The 24,292-nt window shown below is 35.9% G+C and overlaps 6 protein-coding genes across 6 annotated transcripts in view; 4 read left to right on the top strand and 2 right to left on the bottom strand.

Moving 5' to 3' along the window:
• The window catches only part of Cbr-lat-2, a gene marked incomplete at both ends in the record, with an annotated part of 11,030 nt that extends 6,963 nt beyond the window's left edge, over positions 1-4,067 (bottom strand). The window contains 10 exons of the mRNA XM_045241796.1: positions 660-751; positions 909-1,014; positions 1,113-1,222; positions 1,337-1,461; positions 1,794-1,906; positions 2,119-2,201; positions 2,526-2,809; positions 2,976-3,131; positions 3,361-3,472; positions 3,837-4,067. Of these exons, the coding sequence (XP_045092458.1) occupies positions 660-751; positions 909-1,014; positions 1,113-1,222; positions 1,337-1,461; positions 1,794-1,906; positions 2,119-2,201; positions 2,526-2,809; positions 2,976-3,131; positions 3,361-3,472; positions 3,837-4,067 (1,412 nt within the window). The remainder of the gene's footprint in view (positions 1-659; positions 752-908; positions 1,015-1,112; positions 1,223-1,336; positions 1,462-1,793; positions 1,907-2,118; positions 2,202-2,525; positions 2,810-2,975; positions 3,132-3,360; positions 3,473-3,836) is intronic.
• A 5,903-nt stretch (positions 4,068-9,970) lies between these two features.
• On the bottom strand, positions 9,971-10,284 carry CBG25471 (the record flags this gene model as incomplete). Its single annotated transcript, XM_045241795.1, has 2 exons — positions 9,971-10,079; positions 10,193-10,284. The coding sequence occupies 2 exons, from the start codon at positions 10,282-10,284 to the stop codon at positions 9,971-9,973; spliced, it is 201 nt and encodes a 66-aa protein (XP_045098236.1).
• Positions 10,285-10,653: 369 nt separating this feature from the next.
• On the top strand, positions 10,654-11,307 carry CBG03670 (the record flags this gene model as incomplete). The annotated part of the gene is made up of 4 exons (XM_002629903.1): positions 10,654-10,736; positions 10,790-10,874; positions 10,922-11,047; positions 11,098-11,307. 4 exons carry the CDS (start codon positions 10,654-10,656, stop codon positions 11,305-11,307), a joined length of 504 nt encoding a protein of 167 aa, XP_002629949.1.
• Positions 11,308-11,935: 628 nt separating this feature from the next.
• On the top strand, positions 11,936-13,666 carry Cbr-mog-2 (the record flags this gene model as incomplete). Its single annotated transcript, XM_002629902.1, has 2 exons — positions 11,936-12,165; positions 13,135-13,666. The coding sequence occupies 2 exons, from the start codon at positions 11,936-11,938 to the stop codon at positions 13,664-13,666; spliced, it is 762 nt and encodes a 253-aa protein (XP_002629948.1).
• A 900-nt stretch (positions 13,667-14,566) lies between these two features.
• Positions 14,567-15,966, top strand: Cbr-pfd-2 (the record flags this gene model as incomplete). Its single annotated transcript, XM_002629901.1, has 2 exons — positions 14,567-14,842; positions 15,814-15,966. The coding sequence occupies 2 exons, from the start codon at positions 14,567-14,569 to the stop codon at positions 15,964-15,966; spliced, it is 429 nt and encodes a 142-aa protein (XP_002629947.1).
• A 378-nt stretch (positions 15,967-16,344) lies between these two features.
• Positions 16,345-24,292, top strand: part of CBG03667 — a gene marked incomplete at both ends in the record, with an annotated part of 10,370 nt that continues 2,422 nt past the window's right edge. Inside the window, 6 exons of the mRNA XM_002629900.1 lie at positions 16,345-16,572; positions 18,820-19,050; positions 19,848-20,093; positions 20,824-21,288; positions 21,950-22,174; positions 23,489-23,620. Coding sequence (XP_002629946.1) covers positions 16,345-16,572; positions 18,820-19,050; positions 19,848-20,093; positions 20,824-21,288; positions 21,950-22,174; positions 23,489-23,620 — 1,527 coding nt within the window. The remainder of the gene's footprint in view (positions 16,573-18,819; positions 19,051-19,847; positions 20,094-20,823; positions 21,289-21,949; positions 22,175-23,488; positions 23,621-24,292) is intronic.

The raw sequence follows: 24,292 nt of genomic DNA, 5'->3' as shown, positions 1-24,292 counted from the left end.
AAGTTTGAGCTAATTTATCTCAGTTCCTGTGCAGAGTAGCATGACGTTGTCAGCTGACAAAATGTTTGTAAATAATATGATGAACAGTTTATCAGTTGGCCACTTTTCTATATTTTTTACAGTAGCCGAGAAAAATCGGCTCAAAGTTAAAAGCTAGGTGTCTGCAAAAAACGGCGCTCCATCGAACAATAAAGCCCAAAAATCTCAATAGAGCAAATTTGCAGTTTCGCGATTCTGATGGACGTTTCCGGTCATCTATCTCTTCAGCAGAGAGTTCTACAAAAAAGTTTTCAACTACAAAAATAAAGCTCTAGATTTGTTTTACATTTTCTGAAAATTTCAGACAAATTGGAAAAGTGCTAATTACTTTAGTAGGCCCTCAAAGTTGACTAGGTCAACTTCAGCCGTTTTAGCGGATTGTTTTGAACTTTGCCGAAAGAGAAAATTTGCCACTTTTCTGGAAGTTTTGAATTTGGGGCCAACAATAGTTTTCAGATTTTTTATACTAATTTTTTTTCAAGAGCTCGATCTAGGAAGTAAAAATTATTTGAAATTTAAATTTGAAACTTCCAACAGTAGGATTGAAGGCTGTAAACAATTTGAAAGTCAAATAAGAGTTTCAAAATTTTCAATTTCCCGCCAATTAAAAAAAAACTTACGGAGGCACTCCTGTGTAGACTTCTCTTCTAGCCGCTGTTTGTGCCTCTGGAGATGGTGGAGCGGATTCTGATGGGCGTGAAGAGATGGAGGACTGGAATTTTAAAATTTTCAGATTTCCCATTTTTCAGATGTTTTTCAGAAAATTCAAAGTTTTCAAGATATTCTGAGCTTTTTGTTGAAAGAAACCGGAATTTCTAAGAATTGGAATTTTGAGATCCTAGAACTCCAAAATTCTAAGAATCCACTACCTGAGACGATGGCACATTGGAACAGACGGCGTTAGCCGTAGATGTCGTGGAAGCTGGACAAGCTGAATATGAGGTGGAGGTTCCGGTGATGGTGAGGAGTTGGCAGCTGGAATTTGAATTTTTGGAAAATTGAAGTTTCAAACATCATAGAGTGCCGAAATAAGAAATACTGTGTTTCTGTGAATCTAGATGTCCACCACTAACCTCTGCTCCCCATCAATCCAAAATGATACTGGTCTCTTCGTTTCATCATTGACTTTCATTACAATTCGTTGGAGTAAATCGTCCGGCATCGATGTGATTAGAGAGCCACCCTGCAAATTTTCAGATTTTCAGACCTAGGAAAAATTTGGAATTTTAGATATTTTTCAAACTTTCGGCTGTCAAAATGCTCAAAAATTTCCTTGAAAAATTAAAAATTCTCTTACACTTTGGGAGCAAAATCGTTCAGCATCAGCCATCGTTCGTTGTTTTTTCTCGTTCGTCTCAATTGTCATACTGTAGCACCGCCCATTATATTGGATCAAGCCAGATGGGCAGGATGATTGTTGAGCTGGAATTTTGAAAAATCTGAGGTTTTGGAACTTTGGAGTTTATTTCCAGGTTTCCTAATTTTTGCCAAATATTGGAATTGTTGGAGTTGTTTGTTTTTTTTTTTGGAAAATCGGAAAATCCAAAATTCCAAATTCTAAATTCTAAGAATATTCAAATTTTTGAGATTCTGAAATTCAGAATCCCTGAATTTTCAAAACCTTAGATTCAGAGTTTCCGGATATTCCAAGTTTGCAAGTTTCGGAATTTCAATGAGTATTCTAATTGAGGAATTTCAATTATTTCAGAATTCCGAAAAGCATAATTCCAAATACGGAATTTCGTTTTCCTTACCACTTCCACATCTCATCCGGGTCTCCAGGTACTGTTCCTGTGGTACAGGACATGGTGTATTGGAAAATGTGCTCGTCAAATTTTTGATCTCACAAGATTGAAGGCCTTCGCATCTGAAAAGCTCTCAGATTTTCAGAAATTCCATTTCAGAAAATTTTGAGATCTCAGATTTCAAAATTCTGAGCTTCAAACTCTAGCGTTTTATGATTCATCAAATCGATGAGATTCTGAAATCAAGAAATCTCAAAATCACAATTTTCGAAATCTTCAAAATTTCCGAAATTCCAGAAGAGGTCCTAATCTCTGACGCCCTTTTGCCACTTACGCATTAATGACTGTTTGAAGAGAATTGACGTTGGAGCACGTTTGCTCTCTTCCCTGGCTCGCTTGGTTACACATTGAGTTTTCCTAAAGACACTTGGTTTTTGAGGTTAACCGACAGGTACTTGATTTTTTAATTTATAAACAACTTCTCTGAAAATGATGTTTTTGAGAAAAATTGCAAATTCTGTAATTGCATTTCATCCTGTTTCAAAACCTAGAGCCGATGTTTTGGGGGAAATTGGGTGAACTACGCTGTCCACAAAAATTCTAAGAAATCAAGGAAAGATCAGCAAGCTTGAGTAAGTCAAACTGACTGAAAATTTGCCTTTCTAGGTTTTTTGACATGCTGAATTCAACTGCATTAAAGAAACTTCAAATTTCCCATAATATTCCCCCAAAATCCCAAACCTGTGCACCAAACGACGCGTAATCCACTGAAATCGTCTGGTCGTTCGGACAGGAAAACTGAAAATCGGCGGATCCACATGTTCGTTGTGTCGATTCTTGTTGATTCGAAGTGATTTGAGTCTCACAATTTTGGCCGCCGAACCCCGATGGACAAGAGCATTGAGCCACGTATTGAGCCTGGATTTGTGTTGGAGCGATTTTGCATACTGTGTATTTTGGGACGTTGCAGAGAGCCGTGGTCCAGTCGCGGTAGTAGGAGATGGATTCGAGGGCTACGCAGACTTCTGGAAATCGGTTTTTTTGGAGATTTTATGGAATCTAAGAATCTAAAAACCTGAAAATCAAGGAAATCTGGAAATCCCAAAGTTTTCCTATTTATTTTCCAGTGTTCCAATGATCTTTCTCTCTCAATTTGCAATTTTTATTTAATTAGCTGAGCAATCAACTTACCATTATAGTTCACATAGATATTCGGTTCCTGTGCCGCCCAAAATGTCTCCGTTATCAAAAATGAGCCAGGATAATAAACCCAAGATGCTCGTGTCATGTTGTTAACACCTCTGACAGCCGTCCAGATTCCATCTGGTGGTGGGCGAATGTCGGTCTCTGAAAAGTGCGCTCTATTGATAATATCTATTTGTGCTCAATTATCTCGGTTTCTGTGAGAGATATCAAAAATATATCAACTAATGAAATGTTGGAGATATTATGACAAAATATTTATCAGTTGACACCTTCTTGATATATATATTATAGGAGCCGAGCTAATTGAGCTTAAAGTATGCAGGCATTGGGTGGAGTTGCAAGTTATCAATAGAGCAAATTTGCAACTCACGCGGCATCGAAGGAATCATTGCTGGCACAAATCCAGCAAAGAATGCCTGGTCCTCCACAGATTCAACAAGAGGAAGAGTGGCTCCATTGACTTTGTCGCAGAATAGAGCGGCCTAAAAATAACGATTCTGGGTTACTGTAGGTCTAGAGATTTCTGGTCCATCGCTCCTATAACTTATTCAAAAAGCTACAATTTCAAAAATCCTATTTATTCCAAGTCAGAAAATTCAGAACGATCAATTTTGAGTCGAGTTATGATGGTTCAGAGATGGTGGCCTAGAAATCCCATTTCTAGGTCACAAAGTTCAATTTATCATAACTTGCTTTTAAATAGAGATTTTCGAACAAAGAACACATAGATTTAAAGTTTATGACTAGCAGAACATCATGATCAAAAAGTTAATGACCTTAAAATCTTTAAACTTTAATTTCTAGGTCATTAAATTTAAATTGACACACAAAAACTCCAAAACTCACATCATTCCAACTCCTTGTGGTCCCATCGAACAAATAACAGTATCCCATATAATAAATCGAGTCCTTGGGACATGTAGTAGTCACTGGGACACTACTCGCCACAAGACATGTACCACCATTTTGACAGATATTCGTTTGGCATAGATTCAAATTTTGTTTGACATTTCCAGATTGGTTTTGGCTCAAATATAAAGGGAGGAATAGAAGAAGTAAAAAGGAATGATTGGCCATACAAAGGAACTTTTTTGTTAACAAATTGATCGGCTGTGATGATTTTCGAGAGCCCCCGTTAGGCAGGAAGGGGGAAAAGGCGTTGGCTTATGTGTGCCAATCAAAATGTTTGATGAGCACTTCAAATAACACGGGGCACTGATTTTTTGCTGTTTCTCTCTATCTCTCTCTCTCTCTCTCTCTCTCTCTCTCTCTCTCTTTATGTGTCTCCCACCTGTGTTCGGCGCAAGGCTGACGAACTGCGCAAAGTATTTGTTGATTACATGAGTTTATCGAAAGTTAGATAAGAATGGATAACTAGATAAACGTTTATAGTATTTATTTGAAAAAAAAACAGCCTCGAGAAGGTAGACTTGTGGACAAAATACAGGGTGGCCGATAACGATAGGACGTTTTTTTGTGGGCTCCTTGGCCAGGCGCCAAGGACAAATTATGAAAACTTTCGAAACTAATAGAAAGTAGGGACCCTCTATAGGCAGGGATTCATACCATTTCGTATCATTTTGTTTTTTGTTCGGATTTATGAAGACTTCTCCACACCAACCCACATCGCAAATTCACTCGAGATGGGGGGGTGCACGTGTTGATGTGGCCAGAAAACTTGGAATTTCCTCATCAAGTGTCCGAAATGTTTGTGAAAAATATTCAAAAGGATCAAAGGAATCTATTAAAGCCAAAATTAAAACCACCATTAACTTTGAACATTCACCAGACTCGGGGGATCATCAAACTTCAAATTCGGCGAAAATGGGATTTGACCTTGGTATTGCAAGGTCCAGGGTTAAAAAATCGTCAAATAGGATTTAAAGGTGGGGGGGGGGGGGGCAGGAGATTTTTCGTAGTTTCTTTGTAGCTAGAGTATGCATTCTACCGTCACGGTGTACAACACTTAATGTCACTCTGCGTACAGCTGTCGTCCTCGCCTTCATGTATGCAATCGGGCTTGCGCTTTCTCTTTGCCCGCGTGGCTCAGTCGGTAGCGGCGCCGCACCCTCAATCCTCACCCTCACAAGTTCAACTCCTCGAGGAGCATCTTTGAACGGAATTTCGAGAACATTATTTTTTTCATGTCCCCCCACCTTTAAACACTTGTAGTTACCGTGTCTACCATTAATTTGTTCCTTTCTCATACATTCGGCGCCTGCAGACGCGAAAAATGCAAAAAACTTTGTGTTGACAGCGGTGTTGAGAAATCACTGTCAAATTTTTGAAAATCTCTTGTTTATTGGTTTCTCCACTTTGTTTTAAAGGTGGTGTGCGGTGAAAAATTGTATTGCTTCATTTTGTGCGGAAATCCATGTAGATTCTCATAAAAATAAAGAAAAAGTTCAAAAAAATTCCTTCCTTTGGAAAAACGGCATCGAAAAGAAAGTTGTATCTGGTGGCCTAGCGGCCAGGTGAAAGTTTTCTAGGCCAACTGCCGGTAAAAGCGCGCGAAGTTCTAATTTTTATTGATTGTCAGTGTTTTCTCCGATTTTTGTCAGGTTTTTTCATACACCTGGGAGGAAATTAACAATAAAACTTTGAAATCTTTAAAAACGCCAGAGAAAACACTGAAAATCAATAAAAAATCGAATTTCGCGCGCTTTTACCGGCAGTTGGCCTAGAAAACTTTCACCTGGCCGCTAGGCCACCAGATACAACTTTCTTTTCGATGCCGTTTTTCCAAAGGAAGGAATTTTTTTGAACTTTTTCTTTATTTTTATGAGAATCTACATGGATTTCCGCACAAAATGAAGCAATACAATTTTTCACCGCACACCACCTTTAATCCAAATTTGATAAATTTCCTTATCACAAATATCATTATCACAGCCACGCCAATAATGAAGGAATTTGTTTACATCTCTACAATCGAAATTTGTCCATCTTAATTCGATTCGGGGCATATTTCTAATACTGAACAGATTTTCAATTTTCAGCCAACCTGCTTCCAAATAATCAACTGAACGAAATTTGAGAGCCTGAAAGAGTTCAATTATTGACATTCTGTCAACCACTAATATGTTTATCATAATATCACCAACATTTTATTAGTTGACAAGTTTTTGATATCTCTTACGAAATTCGAGATAATCGAGGTCGAAGTGGGCGATGCCTATCGAAAGTTTCCTCGGACTATGAGTTTTTGTTTTACTTTTTTTTTTTGAAAATTTAAATCTTTTTTTCAAAGCTTTATCAAAAACTCGAACACTAAGAAAAACAAATAGAAAATTAAAAATCCAGAAATTCTTTAACTCGAGAATGCAGGAAATCTGAAACTCACAAATCCAGAAATTAAGAAATCCAGAAATTAAGAAACTGAGAAATTCAGAAATTCAGAAATTAAGAAACTGAGAAATTCAGAAATTCAGAAATTCAGAAATTCAGAAATTCAGAAATTCAGAAATTCAGAAATTCAGAAATTCAGAAATTCAGAAATTCAGAAATTCAGAAATTCAGAAATTCAGAAATTCAGAAATTCAGAAATTCAGAAATTCAGAAATTCAGAAATTCAGAAATTCAGAAATTCAGAAATTCAGAAATTCAGAAATTCAGAAATTCAGAAATTCAGAAATTCAGAAATTTAGAAATTTAGAAATTTAGAAGTTCAGCAAGTCGAAAAATCTTCAAAAAATCAGAAATTCCAAAATTAAGAATTCCAAAAAAAATCAGAACTCCAAAAATTCAAAAAATCGAAAGTTCTAAGTCAGAATTCCAGAAATTCAAAAATTTGAAAATAATTCTGAAATTTTGAAATTCAGAAATTCGGAAGTTTCAAAAAACGGTATTTCGAATTCCGATTATTCTGACGGAAAAATAAACAAAACATCACATACAGGTTAAATCGTTTATTGACTTTTACCATTATAAATTTTACACCTTTGACCTTCGACTTTTTCAACATTCGACACCTTTTTTAACACTTATTTTCGACCTTTTACACCTTTTTTGAACCCTTTTTGCACATTTTACACCTTTTTAAATCTCGTTTTTACACTTTTTAAACCTTTACTTTTGATAATCAAAATTTCTGACCACAGTAACTCTTGTTAGTCCATTTTTTAAAGATTTTAGTCCAAACACTTTAGTTCATTTTTCTAGTCCAACTATCAGTCCAATTTAAAGATTTTAGTCCAATTTTTATGTTATAGTTCAACCTTTAGTACTATTTTTAGTCCAATTTTCTGCTTTTATGAGAAACTTGCTACTAATCGATCACCAAATCCCAAAACTTGGGAAAAACTTCGAAACCAGAAAACAACGGAAACCACGAAAACCGAAGAAAATCCCGCGCAACGAAAACAAAAGAAGAAAAAAAGAGATCACAAAAAACAATCAAGTTCACAGAAATTTCCAGCCGAAGTCCATCGACATCCCTCGGAAAATCCGTTGAATCCATCTGAAAATTTTTAGAATAATTTCAAGAAAATTGATATTTTTCTTACTGTACTTGTCCCAATTTTTAGAATTTGTGAAAACGTCGATAGAGCTGCTGAAGGGGCGTTCTGAAATTGCGATAGTTTTTTTTGTATTAAACAGATTTCAAATTATTGAAAAAATCAATAAAATTGAACTATCATTTTTTAAAAACCCACTTTGAACTCCATCGAAACGTTCCGATCTCCGTTGGATCCGCCGGACAAATCAGCTTTCCAGATTCTGAAAAAAGTAGTTTCAGAATTTTCAGAAAACTCAGAAATCAGAACCCTACTTTTTTGAAAAAAAAACAAAATGAATAATTTTGAAAAATTGGTTAGTCACGATTTCGAAAAAAATTATGAGTTCACGTTTTAAATATCGGAAAATCAAAATTTCAAAATTTCAGAATCTCAGAATCTCAGAATCTCAAAATCTCAGATTCTCAGAATCCCAGGATCTAAGAATTTCGATTATAAGAATTTCAAAACTTCGTCATTTCGGAATTTAAGAACATTAACGTTTCAGAATCTTTAAATTTCGGATTTTCAGAATCTCAGATCCTCGAATTCTAAGAGTTTCAGAATTTAAAAATCTCACCTGTTGATCGTTGTCCTTCACATCCCCCAAGCTCAATGAATTTCAGTCTAGTCAAAATAACCATCTCCGCATTTACACCGGTATCGCTTGCAAACAGGCCGAAACCCGAGAGAAGGCAATAATACATTTACCCAGGGTTACTAGGATCCGTACACCTATCAGCAGAATCTAACAAGCCACCCAGCTCCAGATAGATCCCTCAAGGTTTATTGGCGAAAATTTGCAGATGGTGGGCAAGAGCTCGTCTTATGATACAAAATAGTACCAAGGCGACGACCCTATGTGTCAGATGGGGTCGGAGGCACCCTCAGTGTTCCGAGCGTCCGGCTGAATTGCCAAAATACAATATCTGGGACTCAAAACGCCGGTACAAAATTCAAGAACTTTCTGCAGTTCTTATCAGTTGTACCACCCTTTAAAACTGAAAAAAAAACGACCCCGTCTCTGCTCGCTAAAGACTTATGAGTCTTAGAGAAGTTTAGGTTTCAGTTTTTTCCCGATAGTTCTGGTTTACACATTTCGAGGCAGACTGCCAAGGTTTGCCGGTGTGCGCCGACCACGTCTAACTGACACAGACCCAAATTTCAACATTTTCCGAAAATTCATATTGCTCTGGGGTGTTTTTTGGATCCTACCAAGGTTGCAACGTCTCGCAAGTCTGAAAAAATTGGAAATTCAAAAAAAAAAGGAATCGCTGATTTTCAGATTTTCAAACTATTGAATTACAGCATTCCAAATTTTCTGAATTTCTGAATTCTCAAAAATTCAGAAATTCAAAAAATTCAAAAATTCAAAAAATTCAAAAATTCAGATTTTCACAGTTTCAGAAATTCAGAAATTCAGGAATTCAGAAATTCAGAAATTCAAAAATTTAGAAATTCAGAAATTCCGAAATTCAAAAGTTCAGAAATTCGAAATTTCAGAATCGCTGAATTTCAGAAATTCAGAAATTCAGAAATTCAGAAATTCAAAAATTCTCAAATTCAGAAATTCAGAAATTCAGAAATTCAGAAATTTGGAAATTCAGATATTTAGAATCTCTGAATTTCAGAAATTCAGAAATCCAGATATTCAGAAATTCAGAATCTCTGAATTTCAGAAATTCAGAAATTCAGAAATTCTGAATATCTGGATTTCTGAAATTCAGAAATTTAGAAATTCAGAAATTCGGAAATTCAGATATTTAGAATCTCTGAATTTCAGAAATTCAGAAATTCAGATATTCAGAAATTCAGAATCTCTGAATTTAAGATTTCCACACTATCGAATTGCAGAATTCCAAAACTTCACAATTTCAGAACTTAAGTAATTCAATCTTTTATCAGTATTTGAGGACTTTCAAAACTTCAGAAAATCAGAGAAAATCAGAGTCAGAATTTCACATTCTTAAAATTTCGGAATTTTGGTATTCCAGAATTTTAGATTTTCTGAATTTTTGAATTTCTGATTTTCAGATTTCCGGAATTTCCGAATTTTAGGCTTACCTTTTTCAAAACGGAGAGCGCCCTTGTCTAAATTCGTTGAAATAACTTTAAAATTCTTTATTTATTACCACGTCATCAGAAAAAAAACTATGCGCTCACGTAGGCTTAGCAATATTTTTTCCACGTGAAAATTTGAAAATTTTAAAGTTTTTAACCTATTTTTTTTTGTAGGTCAGGCTTTTTGCATTTGCTTTTGAAAACTTCAAAATGAGTAGTTTGGGTTTTTATAAAAATTCTAATTTCAAGAATCCTAGGCATATTTTATACTCGTTTTGAAACTCTTGATAAGGAAACTCCAAATTTGTAAAAAAGAATTCAAAAATCTAGGTGGTTAGATCTGAAATTCAAACAGAAAATGTAAAAAATTGAACTTCATTTGCGACAGACAGACATTTTTTGAAGAGAGAAAAAATCAATATTTCAGAGAACTCTCAATTTTCTCCTTAACTTCCACAGATCCAGTAGTCGTGTTCCAACGAGTTCCAACTTCTCAGTGTCGTCAGCTATAGCCGTGTTCGTGAACATCAAACTGCAAAATTGGATTTTTCAATAGAGCGCTTTTGCATTTTTCGAAAATTCGAAGCGAAGATTCTTTTCGAAATTTCGACAGAGCGCATTTTCTTCAAATCAACAAAAATTCACCTCATTTTCTTGTCATCAAACTGAACATTCATATTGAGCTTGATGGATTTCGATGGGTCCGTCGCTTCTTTTTTCAGATTTGTGGATGGCATTCTGGAAAATTCAAAATTTTCAGCGAACTTCTTACCAGTGGCAATATTCCACGTTTCTAGGTTAAGTTTTTCATATCTAACCCCTTTTTTTTGAATCTCCCTCCTTTTTTTCTCTTATTGCGCGGCAGGTCTCGCGCATTGTGTGCACTGTTTAGGCTGCCGTGTTTGCGGCCTTTTCGAATTTTCGATTTATTCTTCAGCGATTTTTCACTATTTAAAAGGGTTTTTCGGCAACTTTTCCCAGTCGTAAAGTAAAATTTTAGTTTTCTAAAAATTCTACAGACAATTTAGAACCTATCAATGCCGATACTTCATCGATTTCTCTGCGAAAAAGTGTTTTTTATCTCAAATTTGAATTTCAGATTAATGATGCCTATAACCGATCGAGAAATCTCTCCAGAAAGCAATCGCTACCCGTTTTGCATCGTTTGGACACCAATTCCATGTATAACGTAAGAAAGTTCTAAATTGCTTGACCTAAAATTCCAATTTTCCCAGTTTTCAGCTGGTTCTTCCCGTTCATCGGCCATATGGGAATCGCGAATAGTCGTGGTGTGATCCGCGACTTTGCTGGCAGTTACTACGTAGCGGTAAGTTAAAAATTCGCCGAAAATTCGGAATTTTTCAAAATTGTCAGGAGGATGACATGGGATTCGGTTGGCCGACTCGCTACTGGCAACTGGCTCCCGAGCACACCGAGGTTGGCATCGAAGGATTTGATCGGGCGGTTCAGGAAGCTTCCGAGGAGTATAAGACAAGAATGGTAAATGGTTTGAAATCCAATTTTTATCTGAAACCCTCAAATATTTCCAGCACAACCTGATCTGCGACAATTGTCATAGCCACGTGGCATTGGCCCTTAACAAAATGAGATATCAGGATCGTGAGGACTGGAATATGGTCAATCTGTGTTGGTATGCGCTCGTCAAGGGAAGCTTCGTCCGTACCACCGATATCTTTGCTCAATTCCTTCCATTCTGTATTATCATCATTCTTTTGATTGCTGTCGCTTTGTTTGTGTGAAAAACATTTGAAATTTTCGATATTTTAGCTGAAAAATTGCGTTTTTCCCGATTTTTCAACCCAAAAAGTTCATTTTACCTGTAAATATTCCTTTTAAAACCTTTTCCCCATGATCTCATGTAAACACCTAACTTGTGATTTGAAACAAAAATTTCGATGTTTATGTTCATATTGATTTTTTTTCTCTGGTTTCAGCCAGTTTTGTATACATTTTTTTCTCATTTTTCAAATTCTTTTTTGCCTGATTTAGACCTCAATAATCATGTTTTCAGAGTTTTTTTTTTTGGAAAAAGGAGTATTTTTGGGTATTTCTGCCCATTTTTGCTCGATGTTTACTGAATTTCTACCAAATTTTAGGCTAAAAAATGGTCCCTCTCATCTTAAAAGCCTCAAAATACTACATTTTTTGCCCAAAAAATCCGGAATTTACCGAGTTTTTGAGCTATTTTCATCTAGAAAATACTAATATTCAGCATTTTTCGACCGGAAAATGTCAACAATTTTCTCAATTTTTTGCATTTTTTGCATTGTTCTCCTCTTCTTTTTAATCAATTTCCGCTCTTTTTTTTCATTTTCCTTCAAATTTTCCCGAATTTTCACTCATTTTCACCCAATTTCAGCATCAAACATGGTCCGTCTCACCACCGAACTGTTCGCCGATCGTCCGCAATTCGTCAACTCGATCAACATGCGAGAGATCAATTTGCGCGGCCAGAAAATTCCAGCGATCGAGAATATGGGTGTGACGAGGGATCAGTTCGATGTCATCGATTTCACCGACAACGATATTCGAAAATTGGACAATTTTCCGACGTTCACTCGTCTCGATACCCTGTATTTGCACAATAATCGCATCAAGTAAGGGACTGGAATTTTTGAGCTAAAAATTGATTTTTTGAGTTAAAAAGTGCCAGAAACAGGGGCATTTTTAGGTTTGTAATCTTCAAATTTCGTGTGAAACAATCAAAAATGCCTATTTTGACCTAAAATTGGCCGATTTTTAACCTAAAAATCATTAGTTTCAACACTAAAATGCCTGTTTCGAACCTATAAATGGCCAGTTTCAGCCTAAAAATGGCCAACTTAGAGACTAGAAATGATCAGTTTCGACCCAAAAATGCCTGTTTTCAAAATTAAAATGATCAATTTAGAGACGGAAATTGATCATTTTCGAACCTGAAATTGCCGATCTCCAACCGCAAATTGTCTAGTCTGAAAATGCCTATTTTGAATCTGTAAATTACCAGTTTCCACCGAAAAATGACTCATTTTCAACTTGAAACAGACCAATTTTCTACCTGGAAATTGCCGATTTTCAAGCTCAAAATGACTGATTTTGACCTAAAATTGGCCGATTTTTAACTTAAAAATCATCATTTTCGACACAAAAATGCCTGTTTCGAACCTATAAATGGCCAGTTTCAACCTAAAAAACTTATTTTCAACATTAAAATGACAAATTCAGAGCTTGAAAGTGAGCAATTTTCAATTCTAAAATTCCCATTTGGAACCAAAATTGGCCGATTTTCAACCTAAAAATCACTATTTTTAACTCAAAAATCACCTATTTCAACCCTAAAAATGCCTTTGCCAAACAGACCAATTTTCAGCCTGAAAGTATCTGTTTTGAACTTAAAAATGATCTATTTTTTACTGTGAAATGATTAATTTTAGCCTAGAAAAAGCTTATTTAGAACCCCGAAAATGACTAATTTTTACCTAAAAAATAACGAATCTTTACCTAGAAATGATCATTTTTAAACTTAAAAGTGCCTATTTTGAACGCGAAAAGGACCAAAGTTCGATCTAAAAATCACCATTTTGCAGCTACATCGCTCCCGACATCGCCACAAAGCTCCCGAATCTCAAAACGCTCGCTCTCACCAACAACAATCTCTGCGAACTCGGAGACATCGAGCCACTCGCAGAATGCAAAAAGCTGGAATTCGTGACGTTCATCGGCAACCCACTCACTCACAAAGAGAACTACCGACTGTACATCATCTACAAGCTTCCATCAGTTCGAGTGATCGATTTCAATCGTGTCCGAATGATAGAACGGGATTCAGCGAAGAAGATGTTCAAAGGAAAGAGTGGAAAGAAGGCGAGAGACGCGATTCAGAAGAGTGTGCATACGGAGGATCCATCGGAAGTTGAAGCGTCGTCTGGAGCATCTTCTGGAGGTCAGAAGCTCACTGACGAGGATAGGGACAAGATCAAAGAGGCCATCAGAAATGCCAAATCCCTCTCTGAAGTCAACTATCTTCAGTCGATTCTGGCTTCTGGAAAGATTCCAGAGAAAGGATGGAATCGTCAAATGGACCTGAATAGTGTCGAGGAGGCGATGATGGAGGCTTAGAATGGACCTAATTCTCTTTTGTTTTTCTTATTAAAATGATCCTCAGAAATGTGTGTTTCTTCTAATTATAATATCCACCTTTTTTGTTGTGTTAATTGACTCTTTTTGGCGGAAAATTGGCTGGAAATCGTTGAAATTCAAGAATATTTAAAGAAAAAAATTGATTTTCCATGATTTTATCCAATTTTTCAGCTCATTTTCCTCATTTTTTCCCTTTTAAAAATTCCATTTTTCTCCATTTTCGTCTTCTTCTTCTCTTTTCCCATTCTCTTCTGTTTTTCATGGTATAATTTTTTAACTTTATTTATTTTTCCCCTTAAAAAAAGTACATTTTTCATATATCTTTTCAAAATATTTTTCTGATTTCTCATGGTTTTTTCAGCCATTTGGATGTATTTTTTCAAGAATTTTCAGCTAAAATCGACCCTTTTCACCTGAAATTGCCTCAAAAAATCGAAAAACGTTCTTTTCCTGAAAAAATCCTTAGAAAATAGCGAAAAATCTATATTTCTAGGCTGTAACAATTGTTGGATTTTTAGCGCTATTTTCAAGCAAAAGAAGTCCGAAATTGGCCATTTTGGAATCTCGAAAAATCAAATTTCGGGCCAGAAATTAAAAAAAACCTTTTTGGATTCGAAGAAGTCAATTTTCAGCTCCTGAAATTAATTTTTTTGGATATATACTCTAAATTGGGTCCCAACATTCCAAAAATTATAATTTCAAGCCTTAAAAGTGATTTTTCGAACTCAAAATACTGATTTTCCTGATTTTTGGCTCGAAATTCGATGTTCCTATGTTCCAAATGACCAATTTAACCCACTTTTTGGACCTATTTTTCGACCACCCCCCCCCCTTTTCATGCAATTTTTGGGAATTTCCATCCATTTTCCACATTTCCAGATGTCCGCCGCCGCCGTCGCTCAACCCCAAGCCTCTCCGGCCGAGCAAGAAGAGCAACGCAAGGTTGTCGAGAAGTTCAAGCAACTCCGCGACCAGCAGCAGGAGATCGCCACCGAAGTTACCCGGATCGAGGAAGAGCGTCGTGAGATTGGGCGAGTTTTGGACGTGATCAAGGACTTGAAGCCGGACCAAAAGTGCTTCCGTTTGATCAGCGACTCGTTGGTCGAGTATACGGTCAAGGATGTGATTCCTGACTTGGAGAACAATATGACAAATGTGAGAGTGAAAGTTTCAGAAGTCAAAACCCCAAAACTATAGAATTCTGACTCAAAATTGACTGGAAATGGCTCAAATTCTGTTAAGGAAACTGCAAAAAAGAAGACACAACAATGTCCAAAGTTAAGCTAAAAATGCAAATTTTCGATCCGAAATTGCTATTTTGGCCCTGAATTTTAGCTTAAAGATGATTATTTTAACCTAAAAATAGACAATTTCGACCCAAAAATGCTTGTTTTCAACCCAAAAATGTTTATTTTTCGACCTAAAAATGATAACAAGTGATAAGTTTTGACTTGAAAACGACTAAATTTGCCTGAATATGACCAATTTTAAGCGAAAAATGTCAATTTTCAACCTAAAAAAAAACCTAATTTCCAGCTTGAAAACAGACGATTTCGAAGCTAAAAATGACCAATTTTGACCGGAAAATTTTCATTTTCAACCGAAAAATGTCCATTTTCCACCTTTAAAAAACCTGGATTTCAGCCTAAAAATGCCTATTTCAACGTTAAAATGACCAATTTTGTGACTGAAATTGTCGAAATTTGGACTTTTTTGGCTTGTTTTGTCGATTTTCAGAAAAAAACTGAGCCTTTTTAAGTCGCTTTCTAGCTATTTGAATCTAATTTAGACAAAACTTCGCCTTTAAAAAATCTAAATTTTGCTGTATTTTTGACTATTTTAAACAAACAAAATGACCAATTTTGACCTGAAAATGTTTTTTTTTTGACTGAAATTGCCAAAATTTGGCCCAATTTTGACCATTTTAGTCTGCTTGAACCCCATTTTAGACCTGTTTTCAGCCGATTTTCAGGCGAAATTCGAGCTATTTCAGTCAATTTCTAGACGAATTTCGCTTTGAAAATATTACATTTTTGCGGAATTTTCGACTCGATTTGAGCTCTAAGATTCGCTCAAAATCCCCCATTTTTCCCAAAAAAATTTCCAAAAACCTTCAATTTTTGCAGCTCGGTCTGGTATCGAAACAGCTCAACGAGCAGCTCGTCGAGAAGGGAAAAGAGCTGAATCAGCACAAAACGGCTCATAATATCCGGATTTTGAGCGAAAAAGAGACTCAGGAGATTCGAAAGGCCAACGCGATGGGAGAGATTCCGAAATAATTGGCATTTGATTCGAATTTTCAAGAAAAATTGCTTTATTTTCCGCTGATTTTCGCCTGTTTTCACCCATTTTCCAGCTATTTTTCCCCCGTATTCTTGGCTTGTATCCTCTCATTTTTTCGTCTAATTTCTGCATGATTTTCACCTATTTTCGACCCGTTTTTGACCGTTTTTTCCACTTAAAAAATCCCAAATTTTCGTATGATCAGTCCCTATTTTCTCTGCTTTTTCAGCAAAATTTCCAATTTTTCACATAAAAATCAATTTTCTCCCCTTTTTTCAAGCGATTTTTCAATTTTTTCGGTAATTTCCATTGTTTCTCTACCTCGATCTGATTTTTCCAGGATTTTCAGATTTACAGATTTTCCATTTTTTCAGATGACGTCAAAAGTTTGCGATGCGATTCTGTCGGACGATGAGGACGATGAGTTGGTGATGGATGAGGAAGAGGAGGAGAAGCCGAGTACTTCGGAGAAGAAGAAGGGGAAAAAAGAAGAAAAGGATTCAGAAGACGACGAAGTGGATGATGAAGAAGAAGGAGACGTTGACGATGAGGAGGAAGAGGAAGAATCAGACGACGAGGGACAGGAGGGAGATGAGTTCAAGGTAGAGAGGGATTCTGAATTTTTGGGTTTTTTCAAAAAAGTGTTGAAGATCAAAATCTTCGTGGAATTCTAGAAATTCTAAAATTCTGAAAATTCTCAAATCCTGCGAATTTCGAGGAACTTAAAATATATAAATTTTGGTTTTTGAAATTTTTAGAATTTCTGGAATTTTTGAGATTTTTTGAAATTTCGGATTTTCAGAAGTTTCGGATTTATGGCTCTTGGAACTTTTGAGATTTTTAATTTATTTTAATTTTCGGAATTTATCAATTTCTAAAAACTTTGAATATGTCAGAGTTTTTAAAATTATCGATTTTTCGGAATTTTGGAATTTCTGAATTTTTTAAATTTTCCGTTTCTTTTTTCTGGAATTTCTGTATAATGTTATAAATTAGAAATTTTCAGTATTAAAGGAGGGTAGACATCAAAAATTTCAAAAATTTCATTTTTACTCAAAAGATATAACTCTGAAGTATAAATATAGCTATGTACTTAAAAACCTGAAAAAAACACTTCAAGGACGAAAAAATGCTCTTTTTTGTCACCCTAATTTCTTCACTAGCTTGCTGCTGCGGCGTCGCTTCATAATGTGAAAAACGCGATGGTCGCCTCTTACACGCGTAGTATAGTGGGTACGCTCTAGGCTAGTATTCAGGAGGTCAGAGGTTCAATCCCTGCTGGTGTTTTTACTTTTTTCTTCCCTTGTTTCCTTCGGATTGAACTTTTTGAACTCGGAATTTCTGAAGGGCTACCAGCGTGCCGCCGAGGCCTCGCTCCGAGGTATCAAAATCAGTTGAAAATGAAGAAACGTGTTTTATTATGTTAACAAATAAATTATGAAAAAAACTACAATTAATTTTTAGAAAGAGACATAACAATTGAAAAAAAAAACCACATAATTAAAACAATCCTCGTGCAGGGCTGGTCGTCGGAAGGTGAAGGAAGCAGTAAAAATGGAGACGTCTCTGAAAACCCCAGTCATAAAACAGTTTTTTATTCCTAGAGTAATAACGAGAAGTAATGAGATAAATAGGAACAGTGAAGAAACGGTTATCGAAGAGAAAATAGTTTTTTTCGCATGCCTATAAAAAACACCGGCGACTGGCAAAATAATCGGTCGATAGAACTTTAAATTTACATAAAAAATTCACTTTTATATGGGTTTTATAATAAATAAGAAAAAAGAGCTTTTTTAATGTTTGAAGTCGTTAAAAATTGAAAAAAATAAAGTCGGGAAATAAAAAAATAAAAATGTTTGCGCGTGGGATTGCGTGCTTTAGGTGCGAACACCGCGACGGCAAAATACACATTCCCTGAAATTTTCCCCGAAATTTTTGCTGTCTGCCCTCCTTTAAGCTGATTCATAAAATATAAAAATTTTGGTTTTTTGAAATTTTTAGAATTTCTGAATTTTTCAAAAAAATATAGTTTCTGAATTTTTTGAAAGTTTTCAATTTTCTGTATTTTTTTGATTTTTGAATTTTCAGAAGTTTCGGATTTATGGCTTTTTGGAACATTAGCGATTTTCAGAATTTTTGAAAATTCTTGAATTTATGAAATTTTTGGAATTTTTGGAATTTTTCAGAATTAAACATTTTTAAATTAGCAAATTTTCGGAATTTCTGAAATTTTAAAATTTCTCAATCCTGAACTTTTTAAATTTTCCGTTTTTTTTCTGAAATTTCTGTATAATGTTATATTTGCAAAAAAAAACAGATTTTAAGCCTAAAAATTAGAAAATTCCATTAAAATATATAAATTTTGGTTTTTTGAAATTTTTAGATTTTCTGAATTTTTCAAAAAAAAATTAGTTTCTGAATTTTTTGAAAGTTTTCAATTTTCTGTAATTTTGGAATGTATGATTCTTGAAAATTCCTGAAGTTAGGAATTTTCCGAAATTCGATATTTTAGTTTTTTTTTTTGAAATTTCTGAAATTCAGAACTTTTCGAAATTTCTGGATTTTTCAAAGATCTGAATTGTTTAGAACTTTGGAACATTTTGGAATTTTTGAAAAATTTGAAATTTTTTGGAATATATGTATTTTGGAATATATTTTGAAAATTCCGGAAATTATAGAATTTTTGGATTTTTCTGAATATTAGCAAATTTGAATTTTTTCGTCTTCTTAATATTTTTCAGATTTGAGGAATTTCGATTTCAAGATTTTGAAGTCTGGAAATTCTGCAATTTGTTCTATGTTTTCTAAAATTTATTTTTCTTATTTTTCTAAAATTCTGAAGTTTCCAGACAAACGATCCTCAGCCATTTCAAATTTCCGAAGACAACATGACGACTAGGAAGTTCTCGGAACTCGGAGTCTCCTCGTGGATCACTCAACAGCTCCAAACGATGCACATCAAGACAGCTACGCCCGTTCAGGCAGCCTGTATCCCACGTATTCTGGATGGAAGCGATATTCTAGGATGTGCTAGAACAGGAACCGGAAAGACGCTGGCTTTCGCCATTCCTATTTTACAGGTAGAATTCTCTAGAAAAATTAGACAAAATTAGGAAAAAATGGGAGAAAAATTGAGCTCAAAAAGTCTGAAAATGGCTCAAGAAATTGTGAGAAAATTGGCTGAAAAACAGCCAAATTGTGCTGAAAATAGTCTGAAATGTGAGCAGAAAAAAGCGTCTGAAATAGCTGAAAATAAGGGATTTCGACCATTTTGGCCTTTTTTCAGTGTACTTTTAACAATTTTTCTCTTCAGAATTCTCTAATTTTGTGTTTTAAAAACTAAAAATTCGGCTGAAAAATGGCCAGAAAAATTATCAAAAATAGTTCAAAATGGGACTAAAATTGGCTCTGAAACGGACGAAAAGATCATTTTTGGGCCTATTTTAGTCTCATTTTGAACTATTTTTTGATAATTTTTCGGTCATTTTTAGCCGAATTTTTCGTTTTTACAACACAAAATTAGAGAATTCTGGAGAGAAAAATTGTTAAAACTACACTGGAAAAGGCCAGGGATTAGAAGAAAAACCAGGAAAAAAAATGGTTTAAATCCCTTATTTTCAGCTATTTCAGACGTTTTTTCCTCTCAAATTTCAGCCTATTTTCAGAATTTTCCGTCGGTTTTTAACCATTTTTGGACCCTTCTCACGGCTCTATTTTCAGTGCAATTTAGCCATCAAAAACGGACCAAAAATGGCTGAAACTTCTCCGAAATTTAAAGAAAAATTTCTGAAAATAGCCGGAAAATCGCTGAAAAAAATGGTCTGAATTGCACTGAAACGAATTTTTGACCAATTTCAAAAAAAATTAAATTTTCCAGAAGCTCTCGATCGATCCCTATGGCATCTACGCCCTCATCCTGACTCCAACCCGTGAATTGGCATTTCAAATCGCCGATCAATTCACAGCAGTCGGCAAACCAATCACTCTGAAATGCTCGGTGATCGTTGGTGGGCGGAGCCTAATTCATCAGGCTCGAGAACTTTCCGAACGTCCGCATATCGTGGTGGCGACGCCTGGAAGGTTGACGGATTTGATTGAGAGTGATCCGGAGGTTATTGCCAAGGTTTTTAAGGTAAATTGGCTGAATTGGCTCATAGAAATGGTCTGAAAACGTCTGAAATACGCTTTGATTTGACTGAAAATAGTCCAAGAATGATCTGAAATTGGCTCAAAATTAGTTTAAAATTGATCAAAATTGGTATAATATTGGTCACAAATTGTCAAAAATTGGTCACAAATTGTCAAAAATTGGTCAAAAATTGGGCGAAATTGATCTGAAATTGGCTCAAAATTGGTCAAAAATGGTCCAATATTGGTCAAAAATTGGTCAAAAATGGTCCTAAATTGGTCTAAATTGGTCTAAATTGGTCAATAATGGTCTAAAATTAGTCTAAGTTAGTCGAAAATTGGCTCAAAATTGGTCAAAAATATTCCAAAATTAGTCAAAAATTGTCCAAAATTAGTCAAAAATTGTCCAAAAATGGTCAAAAATGGTCCTAAATTGGTCTAAATTGGTCAAAAATGGTCTAAAATTGGTCAAAATTTTTGGACCATTTTCGACCATTCTGGAAAATTTTTGACCAATTTTGAGCCAATTTCAGATCAATTTCGCCCAATTTTCGACTAATTTAGACCAATTTTTGACCATTTTTGGACCATTTTTGACCAATTTAGGCCAATTTTTGACCAATTTTCGATCATTTTTGATCATTTTTGACCAATATTGGACCATTTTTGACCAATTTTGAGCCAATTTCAGATCAATTCCCCTTAAAAACCCCACTTTCTTCCAGAAAATCCAATTCTTCGTCCTCGACGAAGCGGACCGAATGCTCGAAGGCCAGTACAACGATCAGCTGAAACCAATCTTCCAATCGATCCCCGAGAAGCGTCAAACCCTTCTACTCTCCGCCACCATCACTCAGAACATCAACACCCTTCACAAGGTCTCAACACGAAAACCGTATTTCTTCGAGGACAAAGGAAAGGACGACGAGACTACTGTAGATCGGTTGGAACAGAAATTCGTCGTGTGCCCGGTGGCTGTGAAGGATGCCTATCTGGTTTACGTCGTCAAGAATTACAGTGAGAAGAATCCAAAGTCGTCGGTGATGATCTTCGCGCAGACGTGTCGGGAGTGTCAGGCGTTGGCTTATATGTTCGAGGGATTGGGATTTCGAGTGGGATCGCTGCATTCACAGATTCCACAGAAGCAACGGCTCGCCGCGCTTTCCGCGTTCCGTTCAAAGACTTTGCAGGTTAGAAAGGCATCTCAAATGACCCAAAATTCGTCCAAAACTGACTAAGATGACCCAAAATTGATCAAAAATGACTCAAATTTGGCTATAAATGGTCATGATTGGGTCAAAAATGACTCAAATTTGGCTATAAATGGTCATGATTGGGTCAAAAATGACTCAAATTTGGCTATAAATGGTCATAATTGGGTCAAAAATGACTCAAATTTGTTTATAAGTTGTCATAATTGGGTCAAAAATGACTCAAATTTGGCTATAAATGGTCATAATTGGGTCAAAAATGACACAAATTTGACTATAAATGGTCCAAAATTGATTTTAACAAAGACCCAAAGTTGGTCAAGAATGGTCCGAAAATAGTCGAAAATTTTAGAAATCCTAGGCCACCTGGTTTTTGGGTTCCTAGGCCGAAAAAACTACCGTAATCGCTCTAAAAGAACGGCTCTCTACGCTCAAGTTTTGAGCTCAATTATCTCGATTCCTATGAGAGATATCAATAATCTGTCAACTGATAAAATGTTTGTCATAATATCACCATAATTTTATCAGTTGTCAGATTCTCGATGTCTCTTACGGGAACCGAGATAATAGAGCTCGAATTTCAGTGTTGTTCTATTAGAATCCCTGAGACTTCACAACCAACGAAATCTCCATTTTCCAGGTGATCATCTGCACAGACGTCGCTTCCCGTGGATTGGATATCCCACACGTTGATCTTGTAGTCAACCACAACGTTCCTCAATGCCCGAAAACGTACATCCATCGTGTTGGACGTTCGGCAAGAGCTGGAAGATTCGGTTCGGCGTTGAGCTTCGTGACACAGTACGATGTGGAGTTGCTGCAAGCAGTGGAGAAGACGATTGGAAAGAAGTTGGACGAGTTGAAAGTGAGAGTTTTGAGAATCTAAAAATTCAAAAGTAGGCATAGATGACCTAAAAATCCAGGATCCTGAGAATCAGCGAGTCGTGGCCTAGAAACAAATTAGTGGCCTAGGAACCCCAAAAACGGTGACCTAGGACCCCGAAAGTCTTACAAGCGAAGGATTCTTAGATATCCGAATTTTGAGACTTTCGAAATTCCAAAAAAGTTAGGATCCTAAAAAGGTGCGGGATCACCCATTGATTGGTGGCCTAGGAATCTAAAAGAGTAGGCATAGATGGCCTAGAAATCCAGGATCCTGAGAATCGGCGATTGGTGTCCTAGAAACCCACAAATTGGTGGCCTAGAAATTCAAAAACTTCTGGCCTAGGAACCCAAAAATTAGTGGCCTAGGTTTCCTATTTATGGCCTTGGAATCTTTTAAAAAAGTGGCCTAAAAACCCGAAAATTGATGGCCTAGGTTTCCTTTTATGGCCTAGGATTCCGAAATTGGTGGCCTAGGAACCCGAAACCTGGCGGCCTAGGATTCCGTTGATGGTCTAGAAATCCAAAATTAGTGACCTAGGATTCCATTGATGGCCTAGAAATCCAAAATTAGTGACCTAGGATTCCGTTGATGGCCTAGAAACCCGAAAAATTGGTGGCTTAGGATTCCTTTTATGGCCTAGAAATACAAAAATCAGTGGTCTAAAATTCCTTACATGGCCTAGGAACCCACAAATTGCTGACCTAGGATTCCTTTTATGGCCTAGAAACCCAGAAGTTGATAGCCTAGATTTCCTATCTATGGCCTAGAAACCCGAAAATAAATGGCCTAAGATTCCTTACATGGCCTAGGAACTCAAAAACTGGTTTTATTGCAGTTTTCGGCGGTTGCTCAGCATAAAATTTTAGAAAACCCAAAACATGGCAGATGCTGAAGGACTTCGTTTCCCTCACACATTTGGAAAATGGCGCTAAATTTGGGGGAAAAAACTACAAAATTCGAAAATTCCCTATTGCTCAGCATACAATTTTCAAAACTTAGAGATTTTTCAGCTCATTTTAGCCCCTAAAATCTTCAAATTTCCCCATTTTTCTAGATAAAAAAAAACTCAAACCGCCCGCTCTCCCTCTTGTTCTCCCTTCCTATCTGTCTGCGTCTCTTCAACTCCCCTCACTATCAATCTCCGTCTCTCTCTCTCATTTTCTCACATTTTTATACATCATTTTCCCCTCAGCCACTAGTCGCCCATTTTATTTATTTTCCCTTTTTTCCCTAAAATCGATATTTTCCCTCTATTTTTGTCCTATTTTCGGGATTTTCAGCCATTTTTTCCAGGTTTCCGCAAAGCACGTCACCAAATATGTCACCCAAGTGTTGGTCGCCAAAAAGGAGGCGGAGCTTAAGCTCGAGAATCAAAAGTTTGGAGAACGAAAAGAGATTAATCGACGAAAGGAGATGCTCATGAAGGTACGCTGCAAATTGATGGAAAAAAATGAGATTTAAGCCAAAAATCGCTGAAAAAATGGATTTTTGAGTGCGAAAAATCGAATTTTGAGCCTAGTTTTGGGGTTAAAACGGATTTTTGACACCAAACAGTTCAAATTTCCCTTCAAAACACTGATTTGAAACTCGAAGTTTTGTGAAAAATCGAATTTTTGAGTCACTTTTTACTCGAATTATGATTTTTTTTTTTTGAGTAGAAATCGACTTAAAAGTCGCAGAAAATTCAGATTTTTGACCCAAAAAATTCAAATTCCCCGGCAAAAAAAATTAGGAAAAAATCCGATTTTCGACCCAAAAACCCCCTCAAAATTCGAAAAATATCGGAATTTCTGGCCAAAATTGCTCAAATTCTTGAGAAAATTTCAAAAAAATTTAAATTTCTGGCCAGAAAATCAACTAGAATTCTTGAAAAAAACATTTTTCAATTAGCTTTTGAGCCAGAAATCGCTGGAAAATATAGATTTTGAGTGCGAAAAATCGAATGTTTGAGTCATTTTTTGGCTAGAAATCGGCTCAAAAATCGCCAGAAAATTCTGATTTTCGACTCAAAAAACTGAATTTTCAAGGCGAAATTTCGATTTTTATGCCGCGTTCGAAGTTGATTCCAGGATTAATTTCCTGGAAAAACGCTGTGCA

This window comes from Caenorhabditis briggsae, assembly GCF_000004555.2.
Source record: "Caenorhabditis briggsae complete genome, chrII, whole genome shotgun sequence".
NCBI lineage: Eukaryota > Metazoa > Nematoda > Chromadorea > Rhabditida > Rhabditidae > Caenorhabditis > Caenorhabditis briggsae.
This window is presented reverse-complemented; position numbering and strand designations above follow the sequence as displayed.